General features: G+C 45.0%; 1 protein-coding gene across 1 annotated transcript in view; it reads left to right on the top strand.

The window, feature by feature from the left end:
* The first annotated feature begins 4306 nt into the window (after positions 1 to 4306).
* efnb1 (ephrin-B1) overlaps positions 4307 to 17089 on the top strand; it is a 56941-nt gene continuing 44158 nt past the window's right edge. Inside the window, exon 1 of the mRNA XM_082547334.1 lies at positions 4307 to 5370. Within this exon, the coding sequence (XP_082403460.1) occupies positions 5255 to 5370 (116 nt within the window). The 5' untranslated portion in view covers positions 4307 to 5254. The remainder of the gene's footprint in view (positions 5371 to 17089) is intronic.

Raw genomic sequence — 17089 nt, 5'->3', positions numbered from 1 at the left:
AAGAGAAGAGAAGAGAAGAGAAGAGAAGAGAAGAGGGTTTTACTTGCGTCTCATACTGGGATGGTAATATGTGGAGGACATGTTTTAAGCAGATTGTTATTTGTGTGTAATCAGTGCTTTTCTGTCAGTCGTGATGGCTGAGACGAGTAAAGGAGAGGAGGTAGATTGAAGCAAGCATAAGAAGAGAAGGGAGGAAGACGTCTGGACAGCAATCAAGCATACCACAAACAGGAAATGTAAGTCTGCGGATAGCCCAGCTGTTGTGATTGGCCTCTCTGCCGCTACAGTTAAATCAAAGCAGCAGGAAAAGCTTATACAACAACCTTCAAGTGTCAGCCTCTGAAAATAGCCTGTTAACATTAGCTGAGTTTTCCCACCGTTTAAAATGGCTCAGTGTTTGGAGTGGATCAGTGTTGTTTGTGTTTATGCCCTTACGTTTCCTTTGGTGGAGACTTTACAGTACGTGACATGGACGAAAAACATGTGCCACTAAGTGCTCGGGTGTGCGCGGGCGTCTCTGTGTGTGAGGATGCATTGTCTCTGCGGTTAATGACTGTTCGATATTGATTGCAGCTGGAACGTCCCAGTCACATGTTCCTCGTCCTCTCCAGATAATGAGGGTTAACCACTTGACCCCGTGCATGCCAAAGGGGCTCGGCTCATACCTGGACGCGCAGCCCCGGCTCAAGCCACCTCTCCCACAGCACTTACCAAGGCCACGGGCCTCTGGTCTCCGGGCTGGGCCTGTAGATCACAGTCGTGTCATGGAGCCACGACTAAAGGGAAATGTGCCAGACTTCATTAAGGGCAGATTAAAAGCGAGAGGAGGGCGTTTTAACCGTGATTTACTTCCCCTGTGAGGTTGCTGGACGAATTACGAGCCCGCAGCGGCTTCATCCTGGAACCATGATGTCATACTTTCAGTGTTTGCTAAGTGTAAATATCAGATTGGGAAGCAACTATGTGCTCGACAGCAGGGTTCATCTTGGATTCAGAGAGAAGAAAACAAAAGCGACGGCAAATGTCTCTCCGTTCTCCCATTTACGAGCTGTAAGAAATGACGACACAATGAATTTCATATAAATCTGTGAACGTTTCAGAACCAAAGAATCGCTTCAGTTTGAAAAAGGGAGAATTTACAGTGTTCCTGCTTTATATGACAATATAGTATTCATAGCAAGAACGGTAGCAGGATTTGGGGAGTGTAATGTTAAGCTGACTGCCAGTCAGTCTCTAAAACTACTGAATGTGTTGCCTTGCAGGTTCATATAGACATTCATGGCCCACAGAGGAGGAATGGCAATCACCTGACATTTCTTTTAACACCAGCAGAAGCATCTTTAAGGAAAAAGTCTTCACTGCAATTGGATATACTGCAATAATATCTGCTGCGCGCTCGTGTTCCCTAAAGCGGGATAGAAATACTCTAGTAATCCTTTCACGTGTGTCTGTGCCAATATCCAGTCAAAATTTCAATTAATCCAGTACTTTGGGTTACAACGTAATAACTGCTAAAGTGGTGACGTTCTTAATCAGCCTCAGCTGAACTTTGCAACACTAAAAGTGAGAGGGTGAATAAGCAGGACACCTACTTGGTATCTGCCTGGTCATTATAAGCGTGTCAGCGTGGTAGTAGGTGTTTTGAGCTGTGAATTGACCGCATTCTGACACATTTGACCAATTAAATATTAAATGAATAAAAGCATGATTACAGTGCTGTGCACAAGTGTTGAGCTACCCCTGATTTCTTTATATTCTGCTTCCAAGGAGCCAGACTTTCCTGTAATATTTTAAAAAGTGGTCTTGAGCCACAGTTCTCCAGGCTTTGTGAAGGTCATTCCAAGGTTTTCTTTGGACATTGACTGCTTTTTAACTCATTTTCAGTCCAGTCCTTGTACCTGACAACTTTCCGAGGAAGCTTCTGTTTGTTTGTCTGTTTGTTAAGCCGCTCAACACTGACCTGATCTATAAATCATTCAAGCTCTTAAAGCAAAAAGGCACTTAACGTGTGGGCTGAACCAGTGTTGTGTCTGCACATAAACAGACAAACATAAACCAATTTTAAATTGTATCTTTAGACACTTTATTACCGGAAGCTTCTTGCAAAAACACATAATTAGTTTAACTGAATCTATGAAAAACAGTTTGACCGACATAAAACTGTATTTTTGCATCAACAAGCTGATTCTTAAAGAGCTATTAGATGACAAGTTGTTATATTGTTACATGGTGTTTAGCGTGGCCTTAAAATTTTTGAGGAAACTAGACAAAAAAACGACAACAACCCTACAGCAGACGAGCAATATCTGTACTACTGTTGACTGAAGCCTCATCGGAAAGAGTCTCAGTAGAAGGGTAGGTGTCATTTAGGCATTCTTAAGGAAGAGGAAGGGGCTGAGGTTTGCTAAATTACTTAAGAACTGAACTGAAAATCAGATGTAACAGGTTGTGGGAGGTCGAAAGAGAGGTACAACAGCGAGTATCATCTGATATTGATCACAAACACACTAGAAAAGCAGTAAAAACATACCTGGATAACAAGCTGATAAACAGCTGCGCTGAAATAAATAATGTGAGGTTACACATTACTACCAATCAGCGATGAAAAAACCCCTTAGACATGGGCATTCTCCATTTTGAAGTGTGTGTGCGTGAGCTGCTGTGATATGAAAGTACATTCAGGCTATTTATGGAAGCACTAATCACAGCCACCTATACACATTAACACAATGACCTCATTCCTTGAAAATGCCAGTATCTCATAGGTAGCTGTAGGAAGGGTGAAAAACACTCAAATGGGTTCTCTATGATGTGAGTGAATATGAAAGCTAAGCTCAATACACTCCTTGTTGCACAGAGGAGTTTTTGTTTATGTAAAGGCATGTGGACAGTCAGTCATGTTTCACATATTGTAGTGAATATAACATTTTTTTTTCTTTTGAAATCTACATATACTATTGTAAAAGATTAATTTTGATCATTCCTAGGACAAATCTATGGATAATGTTTTGCTGGGCTAACAAACCTCTACATCACTATTCTCACGAACTGCTGGCACCATGTGTGGCAGTCCACAAAGTTGTACACAGGTGGCATCTGTCCATGACCCTCTGATTGGTAAAGCATCAGGCATCCAAGATGGCAACTCTGTGGCAACTGCTGCTGTTGAGGATGCGCACACATTAACTGCACAAATATAAATTTACTCAGACAATTAGGGTGTATAATCACTGGAAGCCTGTGTTATTGTCTCACAGAGATTTATGAGCTGTCAACACGCCACAGGATATAATAAAAAAAATAATTTCAGAAACCATAAGATGTGTCTTTACATGTCTGCTTTATTTCCTTTCCAATTAGACTCAGTCTTCCCCCCCCCACCTGTAGTCTGAGAATCGATTTCATCACAGCCATTAGGGGGCAGCATTGATTGAATAAATGCAAGGAAATGAAGGGGAACTCTTCTCTCCTTTCTCCCTCAAACACACACACATATGCGCGCACAAAGGGGGCACAGACATGGACATGATCAATTATGTGTCAAGCATTTCTTCCTCAGTGAATGAATGGCCCAGTGACTATAGGCTACCGACCGTCTATTGTCTATTGACACTGGAGACTAAGTTCTCATGCAGTTCATTATCCCAAAAGAGGACGACTAGAAAGAGATCCAAAGAGACCATTAATCATCATTCCCTTCAGAGAAGAAAAAGAAGGGGGCCAAAAGAACAGATACTGTAATCCTGTGTATATAGAATAAAACCAATATATTTACAGCGGCACAGCTAGAAATAGCAGAAATAACAGACTAGTCGTAGGGAAAATGTTACAAATGCAATCCTTCATAACCAAAATGATAAATGTGGCGCTCCAGGCGAATTTCTTGATGGACCAATTAGTAATTAGTTATCTACTGGGAACAACAAGCCCTGGACTTAAAGGGGCCAAAGTTTTGCTCTTGTAAGCACTTTCACACACACACACACACACACACACACACACACACACACACACACTGGTGCACTCGTTTTCCTCACCGAAGCTTTCAGTATGACGAATAACTCCAACGTCCATTTCAATTTGGGTCGATGGCTCGGGCCGAGGTGGTGGTGAGAGGGGAGGTGGAGATGTGGGGTCAACCCAATAACACCCCCGCCCCCCTCACCAATTCTCGCTCCCTCCTTCTACCTACCATCTACCCATCCACGTCCCTTAAATGCCTTCGCTTCCTGCTTCCAAGTTCGGACAGAGCGCTGTGATTGGCCGCTGCTGGCACAGTGGGCTGTTCCTCATGCGCTCTGTTCAGCTCGGGTTACAGTTGAGCTCGGGCTGCCGCACACACCGGAGTGCACAGTGTTACAGACGGTCAGAAAAAAAAACAACATACCGGCGTGGAAATGTTGGTGAGCTGATTTAGGAGCCACGTCGAGAAGCAGGGGAGCAGGTCTAATCTTACCTCGGCACTTTTTTGTGTGTGTTTCATGAAGCAATAAACTAGCGGGGAGACCGGACTGTATTTTTACGCACCGGCCACGCAGCATGCCCGAGTTGGACTAGAAGCGACCCTGCCGGAGCGCAACACGCACGCGTAACGCCACTGAGAGCCAGGAGGAATATTTACAATAGAAACTCAATTCCTTTTTTTTGGGGGGGGGGGGGAGGAAGAATAGCAAAAGAAGGGGGGCGGAGGAGTGAAAGATAACACTGGAATGAAGTGGACCTCGGGATTCCTGGCGTGCTGCGGAGTTGTGACTGATGGATGAATGTGGTCATCTGTAGGCTATAAACGGCGACAGGTACACGCACCACCGAGGGCAGCTCTGACAAAGACGCGGCGCGGCGCTCCACCGACAGCCGCATCGCCAGATTTTGGCAAAACTGCGCGATTGGTCAGATCCGCTCCACGCATAGGGATCGCTGAGTTTTGTCCACAGAGTGAAAGAAAAGGTCGTGTTTTTTCTTTCTACTGCCTCAGCCACAGGTCAACCAGGACACTCGGTGGGCTGCTGCTGCTGCTTTCCTCCAAATCCTATCAAGAACCGGGGCTCCTTCGCACGGCAGTTCAGTTAAGGACACGGGGTCTGGAGCAGATCTAAAGAAGTCGGACACAAGGACATGTATCTGATATCGACCTCACATGCTCCCGACTGATCGTAGCTCACCTTCCCACCGGGCGAACCGCAGATAAAGGTTGCCAAGCGCACCGTCCGTAGCTCTAGAGTTCTCGGCTCACCCGTCTTGTGCATTTATCAGAATGGCGGGACTCGGTTGTTGGAAGTATTACCTCTGGATCTTTACAATAATGTGCAGGTCGGCGTTACCCTCGGCTAAGTCGCTGGAGACTATAATCTGGAGCTCGCAGAATCCCAAGTAAGTCTTGCATTTTCATTTGGACGAGGGTGTCAAACTCTATGGGTGTGTGTGAGTGTGTGTGCGCGCTCAATGGAGGGCTAACATTTATGGAAAAGTTGCCATTGTGTACACGTTGGGTTAAATGTTCTGTTAAATGTGGCAATTATCTTAAAAAGAACACAATTTATTTAGTTCTAATTGTCCTCTCTGCGCCGCAGAGTGTGGCGTTGACGTCTTTCCCAGTGGGGAATTTCCCAACACTGAAGAAACACCGTTAAGTACATGCTTATACAATGTACAACGGGCCCAGCTTAAATCACACATTAAGATGGGTAATTATAGCAATTTTATTCGCAATATTGCACCCACCGTTTTATTTTCCAACTAAATCACGGCTATTCTAGGGCTGTGAGAAGTTCATCCACTCATAATTGGTGCAAAGAATAAAGGTGAAAAAGTCAAGTAAACCACGCCAAGTGTGTTCAGCTATAGCGCAGGATATTTTTTCCTCCCAACAGGCGTACGAGGGCCACACTCCGTCCAAAGTGGCCAAGTTTGAATTTAGTTTCTCCCCACAAAAATGCATAACAAGATGGTTCCAGATATCAGGTGAGCAAATGATTGAAAATAATTGTATTTTTCTTAATTACCCTGGCTTGGATCCAGCGCAATTTCTTCCCATGAAATCAAGGACACGTTTTTCAAAAGTCAGCAGCTGAAGCCAGACACTTTCTTTAAAAATCCATATTATTCCCATCCAAACAAGTAAAGTGAGCCCAGACTACTGATAATAGATTACGCTCTGGTAACAATTATCACCCACTTAGACTTGACTCCCACATTTACATCATGTTGGAAAGCATTCATAAAGGGGGGGGGGGAAATAAACTAAAAGAGAAAAAGAGAGAGAGAGAGAAAGATCTGTGTGGTTGGAGCTGACCTTCATTCGAGCTCACAGCACTGGGGGGAAATGGAGAGTAGCTCGACCAGCCTATAACTGTAAGTTACTCATTGAAGTGAATCCATGATTTATCCCCCAAATGTCAAATGTCATAGAGGCTCGTTGTGGAGTCAGTGGGTATGAATATTGCTGCCATGTTCATTGAAGTGTGTGTCTCTGAGTGTGTGTGTGTGGCCCGGTCCTAATGGCAAGACTACGGCCCATCAGCTTTTATTTGGCTGCAGAAGTAGTGGAACAATGAGCGTCATCAGACAAAGATACACACACACACACACACATGCAAAAATCCACACTTTTTAGTTAAGAGTAAAAAAAAAAAATAGAGGGAGACATTTATTGATTGATGATGTCACCTGAAGGGAATGTCTTAGAAGGTTACCATGCTGGGATTTTAGGGACTGGAAGATCATTTCTCCATCTGTTTCTCCACTCTGCTCCTTGTAAAATCCCCACGAACGGCTGAATATTTCATAAAGTTCACAGTGGAACAATAATGCACTCTGCAAAGTGTTCTCTCAAGCTAATTATCCCGCTGCTCTGCCTTTTGGAAAACAATAGACAATTATCTTGCTGTGTGCAGGCTTTACAATAACAAAAAAAGAGAGAGAGACAAACCTGTTTTTGCTCTGAAATGTATCAGTCAGCAGCACTCGCTGATAGGCAATAAAAGAAAAAGAGATGGGGTGGGTGTGCTTGCGCAGGAATCAGCATCAGTCTTCACTGTTTGTTCCTCTAAACTCCATCTCTCGGTATTGGCCTATATTACTCTATAGCGATAACAGTGGAAGAAGCCTATAGAAATGTACAGTACACTATCTGGTGACTTATCGAGATTTACGATGTCTTACTTCCTGTTCCTGCTTTTGGGAGCGCTGCTGCCTCAGCTAATAAATTAATCTGGCCCTCTGCTTGCACAGTGTACTACATACACACAAAAACTATAACAATACCAGTGCCTCCCCACAGGCCATGAGTTATGAGGCAAAGTCTAGGAAACCAGCAGGTTTGGGCCGCTACGGTGTGTGTGTTTGTGCAGGTTTATGTGCATTCCTGCTGCTATGGATTTTCATGTGAGGATGCCATCACTCCCGCCTCCTGTATTATCAATAACTGGGGGTTTGCTTAATTGATTTCCTCCCAGCGTGCTTGAACAGGCAGCATACATCATCACGGTAGCACTGTCTTGTGAGAAAAATAACAAGAGGAAGCATGCTTGAGTTTTAGTTCTCTCTTCTTCTTTTTTTGTGCTGCAGGATGCATCATACCTTTTTGATATTTAATTTGAGGCCGGATGAGTGAAGTGGCAAAGTAGGGGTGTCGGTGGGAGGGGAGGGGGGGGGGGGGGGTGATGAAGGAGCAGCCGTGCAGAAAAAGAAGAAGAAGGCTGAGATGTGTCAGCGTCCCCCCGGCCGGTAAAGAACAGTCTAACATTTGATCAGAGCAAATCGGATTAGTTCTCATTTAGCTGAGTGGGATTACGCCACGAAATGTCACTTTGTTATGACTGATCACGTCCCATCGCCTTGGCTGAAGCTAGCGCCGCTATGTACAGGCGTGCTACATACATGGACACACACACACACTGACACTCACACTGTGCTGAGGTACACTGCAGTGATGCCAATTTAATGATGATCTGACAAGGTTGCTGTGAGCGGTTCCTGCACGTCCTCCAGCCCTCCTCGGCTAATATTTACCTCATGACCTGTAACTACCACAGCCTGTTTGCAGCAGCTCAGGAGACAAACAAGGTGGTGAGAGAGGGGTAAGAGAAAGAAAAGGAGAGGAGGAGAGATGGAAAAAACAGTTGCACACCTCTAAAAACATGCAGCGAGGAAGCGGCCACAGGCTGGGCAACAGTCTGCTGCACTGCTTTTGAACTCTTTGCATTTTTTGGTGAGGCTTGGAAAGACTTTGCATGAATTATTTTTTATTTTTTGGCCTCTGTGTCAAAGCCCACAAAGGGACGCAAAATAGCAGAAGAAAGGGGGGTAAAAACGAAAAGAGCGTTCGCGTTTGATAAAAAGTAAAGTCTCCTGATTCGAGCCTGTGAGTCTCTACTTTACTCGACTTACTTTGCTGTCCTTTTACCTCAGCTGTCTGGCTCAGAGTTTAACAGTTGACTGGTTTGCTTTATATCACGCTTGCGTGGTTAAATGGTTCAGTGGGCTTGTAATTAAGCTAAACTTTATTACCACTGGGACATTTAGCAAATATGTTTAATTTTTCCCAAAACAAAAAAAGGGAATTTTTGTGGCTTTTTTTTTTTTATTGCAAAGCGCTTTGAGATGATGAGGCAGCAATTTTATTGGTTCACTACATTTCCATCACAGCATAATTTAATTTAACTGCTGCTGGTTTTGTTTTCATGTTTAGTGTTTTACAATAAGCTAATTAGGCAGATTTTTTTTCTTTCTTTCTTTCTTTTTTCTTTGCATGAGGTAATGAGAAGAATACAATGTCTTCCTTATCTTGGAAGTGCCTCTTACAAAAGCAATCATTTCAATGGGTTTGTTCTCAGACACTGACTCATCTGCCACTTTCACCTGCTCAGCTATGCCGACTTTCAGGAGGAAGTGAAACAAAACAAACTGAAACGGCACAACTTGAAAACTGCCGAAACCTGTTGAGCGAGAGCCGGATGCAGCCTCAGACGAGAATCAGGATTTGGTTTGGAGTCCAGCGAGCGCTCCCCTCTCCTGCTCCGTGCAGCCGCGGTCACTGTCGGGAGGGTCAGAGGCCTGTTTTTGTTTCTTCCCTGCCTCACACCCCGCCGCTTGCCCCCGTTACCCCTTCGCGATACGTACCTTTTCCCTCTCTCTCTTTGCCTCCCACAGTCTCCCCCTTTCTCCACCCTTTAGACTCTGATCATGTTTCCCTCTGATAGAGATCTCATTACACACAGAGAGGACTTAGAGCCTGAGCCCCACTCAGAGAGAACGAGAGAGGGCCAACCAATAAGAAATACCTCTGGATAGCAACTGGCCCACAGTGCTGTAAAGGGTCCCTGTGTCTCGCTGTAAGGACAGCTGCGTTTGCTTTTATGTGTCTGTGTGTGTGTGTGCGCGCACACGCGTGCTTCTGTGTCGACACGACTGTTGTTTCAGCGGTGTGTGTGGGTAATGGCAGATTCTTCATTTGGTTATCTACACAAGGCACCTGGGCTCGGGAAAGAGGGCTGCAGGGCGTTTAGGTTATTTCAGCGAAGAAGAAGAAGTAGAAGAAGAAGAAAAAGAGGAAAACAATGCAGCTTTTTCATCATGGTTTTGCTCCAGATGGACTCACTTTATCCACTGGTGGTTTTGGCTGCCACATCACTGAAAGCTGATCATTCTGTTTTGCTGTGTTATTGATGCATTCATTTCTTTATATTCAAGCAGTGGTGCACACGAAACCAAAGCTTTTGTTCCCCGAGTTTGGGAAAAGTAGCATTTGCTACTAATTTGTTTGGATTTTTTCTTTCTTTCTTTCTTCCTCCGTCTTTTTGTTCTATGTGTGTGTGTGTGTGTGTGTGTGTGTGTGTGTGTGTGTGTGTGTGTGTGTGTGTGTGTGTGTTTTTCCAACTGGTCGTCGTGACCCACAGTTCCAGTTGGTTTTCTTTCAAGACATATTACAGGGACAGCAGCTGAAAGCAGTGAATCATTTGGCAAGAGTGGACAATGCCTGGAAGGATTAGTCAATTAGCAGAACAAGAACATAAACAGCAGTGACTGGACACAATCAACAGCAACTTTACTGACGTCGAGAATCTAAATCCGCAGGCAACGTGTCATATCACAATATTACCATATGTACTTCTATTTAAATATATATACAGCTACACAAACAGGCAAAAATCCAAATCAAGTGTATTGACTTTTTTTTGTTTATGTGGGGAGTTGCAGCTCAGGATTGTAACCTGACACTAGTAGAAATATTGCACACACATCAACTAACAGAAACGGCACAGAAAAAATCAGCAAAATGCACACATTGCACACATATTGCCTAATTCCTGCCCCCCACCACCAATTAATTAAATTAATTTTTCATACAAGAAAAGCTGGTTAGGATTTAGCATTTTTAACACTTTTTGTTTTGGAGTGTTTGTGTGAAATAAGACATCTAATATACTTATGCTTGGGGGGGGATGACAGATAGGAACTTGTTACCAAAGCCCTGGGGTAAAAACTGTTTTTACATTTGGGGAATTTTCATATAGGTGTGACAGTTGCTAGTGAGTCAGAGTTGTGAGTCACTGATAACAATGACAAATGCAGCAAAGTGCATTATGCAACAAAAAATTCTTCACTGGGATAAACACCACATTCATTTAAATGGGTCATGATAGCTGAGTGGTTAGGGCGTGCACCACATGGGTGCAAATTCAGCCGAGCAGCACCGCAACTGGCTTGCCTCCTTTGCTGGGAGTCGCTCCCCTGCTCTCTGTCCCGTATTTCCTGCCTTGTCTTCTTTTGCTTGTAACCAATAAAGGATCCTACCTCCTAAAAGGAAAAAATAGGGTGTATAGATGCTTATTTAAAGAGTAATTGTAAGTTCAGTTGAGTATAAAATAAACTTCCAATCAGTCTGAGTCTTGTTTATTTTTCCTCTTGAGCTCGTGGAAGTGAAGGAGTGCTTAAGAGTGCACGTCCGTGCGCCATTGTTCTTTGTCCAGCCACAGCGGAGCATTAAGGAAGTGTTAGGAGCGTGCCAGTGTGCCCCTGTGAAAGTGTCGAGGGCCGGGTGGTGGATGAGTGTAGAGTGGCTGAACAGTGGCTGCCTTACAGGCTGTTAGCGACCCAGCTTCATTAGACGGAGGCCTGGCTGGCAGCGACCAGGAAGTTCCCATCAGCTCCGGCTCTGCCAAGCAGAGGCACAGACGACGGTGCTGGAAGGCTTCCCTTAAGAGTCCTACTTGTCGCCTCGCCTGTGCTTTTAGCTGATTCGAGAAGAAAAATGGGAAGGGATGCAGAGTTACAGGAAACGAAGAGAGAGGGAGAGAGAGAGAGAAAAAAGTTGAATGGGCAAAGTCTGCCTTTTGTTTTCCAGCTAAGTTCTTTTAAATAAGAGCAGTTGAATATAAGGGGATTAAACAGAAGAGGAAAGGAAGCTAATGTAGAGCGTCGAAATGCAGCCCCGGGCTCAACCGCACATCCTTTAAGTCCAGCATAGAGATCCTAGATTACTTCCATGTGTCAGTGCAAGGAGGAAAGAAGGGGAGAAAAGAAGAAAGGAGGACGGGGAGAGAGAAGTTGAGCAATTGAAAAGCAAGCAGACTCGGGCTGGTGGAGATCAGCGGCAGTATTGGACAGTGGAACGGATCTGTGTGACAGCCATCTCTAAAACCATTACCCCCACGGCTCCGACTCGGGGAACTCGTAACCTCCTCCTCCAGACTGACCTCACAGACTTAACTCTTTCTCATAGAACCCCTCTGTGCTGAGGAGGCAGACCTCATCGGATGCCATTCCCTAACAGTGGGCAGGCAACCTCAACAGCCAGCTGCACCGCACATTCTTTAAGACGTCAGGGGCTGTCACCGGCATACAGGCGACGAGGGATCTGTTTCCCCCTCTGAGTTTGTGGCACACTAAAGACCTTTGTAGGATTGGTTTGCATTTACTGTGCCAGGAGGTGACGGAGCCCAGCGACTAATCGCAAAAATGTGTGGGACAGGGGAGGAAGTGCGTGTTTATTAACAAATAAAATTGGTGAAAACACTGAGGTGGGAATATAAATTGCGATGTAGGGTTATACGGTTTCTCGCCTTTTTTTTAAAAACTCCAAAACAAAAATACAAATGAAAATTGTAGCATTTTTACAAGTTTCAACTTAATTAATCAAACGATAGATTTGGTTGGACAAAAGTTTTTCTGGAACTTTCAACACTAAAAAATGTGTATTATTGACAAAAAAAGCTTTTACTCTGCAAGTCGAGTAACAGTTTACGTCCTCAGTTTTTTCTTGCAGAAAATGAAGGCAAGTAATCTTTTGCATGCTCCAAAAAAGAATAATAAAATAAAGTGTATCACATTTAGATGTTTCTTATGGCTGCCGACGAGCTTCTCAATTTACGTTTGACATCTTAATTGGAACCAAAAATGAGCCGTGCTTTGTAAAAGATCATATTTTTACAAGAAGAGCCTGGATGAAGCATGACCACGCCACAACCGGCTCGGAACATATCATTAATGATCATCACGGAGCTCTTTGTTCACTGTTACGAGTACACTAATGGAGTGACAGGGTAATTGAATCGAGTGGTAGGATAATAGAATGATAGAATGATAAAGTAATGGAATAGTGTGGTAGCGGCCTCCTTTTCCCAAGGGATACCCCCCGTAAGTGTGTCAGCGTGGCAGATGGGCGGTCTGTAACAACCCCCTTACCCATGTTAATTATAAAGCATCATAATCCATCTATGGCATACAGAGGCAGGACATGGAGACTATTAGGGCGAGCGTGGAAATGGCACAGTGTATAATCCTTGGGACTTTTCCTCTATTAGGCTCCCCGGGCATCGAGCAGAAAACCCCCCACTCATTTCTCCGGTAATCTAGTTTGAGCAGTGCCTCTCTTGCTCGTCGTCTCTTTCTGCATCTCTGCGTTTGCGTGTCCCAAATTTTCAGCTGTTAACTGGAAGTTTGATTTATCTTTGGGGTTTTTTTTTTCTCTTCCCTACTTCATTTTTTTCCCACCATGCCCACAGGCAAGACAGACAGCCCCCAAAAAGCATTTGAAATAGTGTGTGTATATGTGTGTGTGTATGCCTCCGTTAACCCATTCTGCCAAGTCTTGGCTCAGTCTTTTCTAAGCAAACTCCCAGCAGGGACCTGGTCCCCCTTGTGCTGGTGAGAGGAGTTGGAAGAAAAGGCCTGTGGGACTCCTGCTGCTCCCAGGCCCGGCCCCGGCCCCTCTGCCCGGGAAAAGCCCGGGCCTGGGATTTGGTGTGCGCCGGGGCTCTGTGTGGCAGCTGTGAGTGACGCTTCAATCGCCTCTCCCCGGGACGCCCCAGCGCAACCCTGCATTCCCTTTCACACCTCGGAAACGGGGGGGAAAAAAGACAATTACACACATATTCAGCAACCTCCCTTCCCAGTCTGTCTGCAATCCTGCATCATTGATGTACGGCCTATGAAAACACATTTGCAAAGTTTCTTGTGTTTTGCAAATAAGTCTGCCTTCTAAACAACTTGCAAATTAGCTTAGTTGTCCGGACAGCCCTTCTACAATTTCATTATGCATTTGAAGCTGCTCTTGTTTATTTAATTTTTTCCAATTTGTCGTCTCTCGTAAACACCATAGCTCTGCTATTTCCTCTGAATTTCCCTTGATATTTAGAAAACATAAGTAATGGAAAAAGATTGGAGCCTTAAAGTGGAGTTAATGCTATCATGTATGGGTTGTCAGTAAATTGAGTTTGTCTCTGGGCTATTGGAGCAGGGACTGGTGAGCCAGCGGGATTTAAGTCTCTTAATTGAATTATTTTGATTGCTGACTTGATTGATGGAGTCAAATGTGTAGCGTTTCCATGACTTTTTTTGTCTGACTAATTCTTCTTCCAACAGAGCCATACCAGACAGATACAATAGGAACCTGTAATCAATCACAACTGCAGCCCCGAGCATTTTGTCTGGAGAGAAATGTGCCTGCCATCAGGTCCGAGTTCCACAAGCCATCCAGACAACGTAAAACCAACAATGACATCAGATAGTAAAGCACTCTAAAGTCTAATCTTCCCATAATGCCATGCTAAACCCCACAGAGACCCACGGCGGGGAGAAAGGCTTTTTTTTTTTAATGCCTCAGTGCTGCTCCTCCTCCTCCCATGGCCTCTAGCTCTGTGTGCATGTGTGTGTGCATGTGTGTGTGTGTGCCCATGCATGTTGGGAAGCGAAAAAGAATTCAGGAGTGAATGGAGATGTCACTGTCAGACTCTGGCCTCCACATGAATCTGCTCCAGAATGACCATATTGGCAGCTTATCCGTATCTGTGTGTGTGCGTGTGTGTGTGTGTGTGTGTGTGAGCCCGTCGGGGGTCCGTCATTTCCCCTCCATGCCGAGTTCTTACGGCCCTGATTGGAGCCCGGCAGGACGCAGGTCTATATTTCATCCCATTCATATGAGGGAGGCCGTTTCATCTCGCACACACATGTTTCCCATTACACGTGTGTTTATTCTCCCCCATGATGTGCTCAGCCGTGGAAGTCCCTCATCATCTCTCCGATATTGGAAATCGGAGTTAGGGTCTGCTAAAGCAAACACAATATTCCAAAACCTCTCAGCTTCCCTTTATGAACTGTTCGGAGAACACGACCGTCGGCGTTGCGTCGGCTCCATTTAACGAGTTACTCTGGCGGTTTTGCCCCTCGAGGCTCCGTAGCACGAGATTTCACACTGCGATTTTAACCGGCTAATCTTAATGTGTGGCGCTCCATCCGCTGTTCTGCTGTCTCATCTTCCATTTTCCCCTTCGCCCTGAAAAGTTTGACTACTTTTAGCTATTCCTCTCATCTGTCTCAAGTCCCCAGCTGTGAAACATGACAGCCCAAACATCCATCACATCACTCCTCTCTTCTCCTCTGCTGTCTCGGAGATGAAAGCTTTTTCTCTTTCAGACAAACCTCTGCGAGTCCTTTTCTTCGCGCCGAGCTCAGGCCCTGTGTTGCTGCTTTTAGGAGCTCTGTTTGCGGCGTTTTCTGATTTATTTATACACTCCTGATTGTAGCGCCTCATGCATGTCAAGAATCTCAAAGTCTGAACCTTGCCATGTGCATTATGCGGGCTGAGTCAAATTCTTATTTGAAATATACATGAATGCATGAATATATTTATCGCCGAGAAGCCCCCGTGCATCCGGGAGAGTCTCATTTCCTGTAGTGGCCCTGCTTTGGAATGGAGTGGCGTGATCTTTGAAGGCGCCCCACATGCGGCCACCGAATAAGAGCGCCTGGTGCACCTCTCGCACAATGGACGGGGGTAGAGGGAAGGGAAATGATTTGGCTTCTCTTTTGGTGGGGCCGGAGCAGTCGCTTCAAAGCGGTGTGCCTGGCTGAGGCTTTAACCGGCCATCTCTCTGCATTAGATGTGCGTCCTGTGACGAGCCTTTGAAGGGTGGGAGCAGCTCTGGCTGGGAGATTGCGATTGCATTGCACAGGTGTTGGAGGGGGTTCGGCCTCTCAAAAAGAGACTTGCAAGTCAGTGGCTTCAATGGGCTTGCGCTGCTCCACTCAGCCTTGCTTTAGTAGGCTGGAGTAAAATGTGTCGAGCCCAAGGGCCTGCAATGTGACGAGGCAACAGCTGCCGTGTCACGTTTGGATGTACACACACGCACATACAGGGGAAGGTAGTATGGATGTGCGTGCGTGCCAACTCAGGAGTCAGCTGTGGTTGGCTCGCCCAGATTAAGGTTTGAGTGTGCGTTACAGATGGCAGTAATAATGATCAGATAGCCCTTGTAATGGAGACGGCCCAGTTTGTAATGGCTTCCTAAAACAACACATGGAGCATCTTTACGAGGCCACAATCCGACCGGTTATCACAGAGCAAACTGCGCGAATGAGAACAGCGTCATGTCAAACAAGCTATTTATTAGCAGACGCATCACACACACAAGCATACATTTCATTTTAATACCGACAGCCTGCATCTTTGCCCGCGCGCTCCGCTTGTTAAAGGCGAGTGTTATCAGAGGAGACACAGACTCCCGCTGCACCAGTTAGGCCGTCCTCCCCTTTTTACATTCGCTGTTAATGAGCCTAATGATGTGTGTCTCCGCGATTGCATCAGTCAATATGCCGTTCAATACGGGTTTTAGAAAACCCACTGACAACTTAAGCATGTCCGCCTGGATAAGATCTCCCATCCAAGGCAAAGAAGAAAGAGGAACCAATTTGTCTTGGATTTGATGGGACATGTGTAGCTGTCTTTTACAATCATGAGCCCGAGATTGTAAGCGAGAGAATAGGCTTGTCACTCAAATTCTCCGATAAGAAGCTTCTTTTAAGAAATGGAAGGCAGCTGTGTATTAAAAGCACCGCGTCCTAGTTATTACAGTTCATCGTTGCTCTCTTCTACAGAGATCTGTTGTGCGCTGGAGATAGCTCTCAGTCTTTCTGTTGTGCTTCCTGTTTGATTTCAGTGCAGGTTTAGTTTCACTGTTTCAGAAGGTTTTGGGTTTTTTTACATTTTATTTCTGTTTATGTCAGGAGGTGTTTAGTATATAAGAGACCAGGGACATTTAGTTTTATGCTTTGTCGGAGAGTTGCCTCAAGGAGTTTTAACAATCTCAGCGTAGTGATTACAGATGTTTCTTTTTCTGCTCTGCTGCACTTATTTTTAGCCGGGCTTAGTTAGTGTAGCTTTCCACTCATGCACCTGAAATACATTCCCTTGTTTCTTTATATTTAGTTTACTTTGCTAATGTTGCTTTCTTCCTTCCTGCAAACACAAAAAAAGAAAAAAAAAAATCCAGCGAGAGTCCTTTCTGACACTGATAAAAGCAGTTTCTTTTAGAAACCACACAGCATTTGATTGATCTGTCCCGTGGTCTTGATCCCTGGGCTTGGCTGATTAAACCTATCCATCAGCTTCTCTTATCAGTGGCCTAACAGATCGACTGCAGGACACTGAACTAAAACCCCGTGTATTGTTGTTACACAGAAAAAGTCAAAGGCTAAGAACAGGGAGGGAAGGGCTTTGCCTGAACCCCCCTCCCTCCCTTCTTCTTTTTCAAGGCACTGAGAACAAAGCATAAAAAAAATTCCCCACTATGTTATTTTAAAGAACATGTAT

Source organism: Aulonocara stuartgranti (assembly GCF_965226115.1).
Source record: "Aulonocara stuartgranti genome assembly, chromosome: 2".
NCBI lineage: Eukaryota > Metazoa > Chordata > Actinopteri > Cichliformes > Cichlidae > Aulonocara > Aulonocara stuartgranti.
This window is presented reverse-complemented; position numbering and strand designations above follow the sequence as displayed.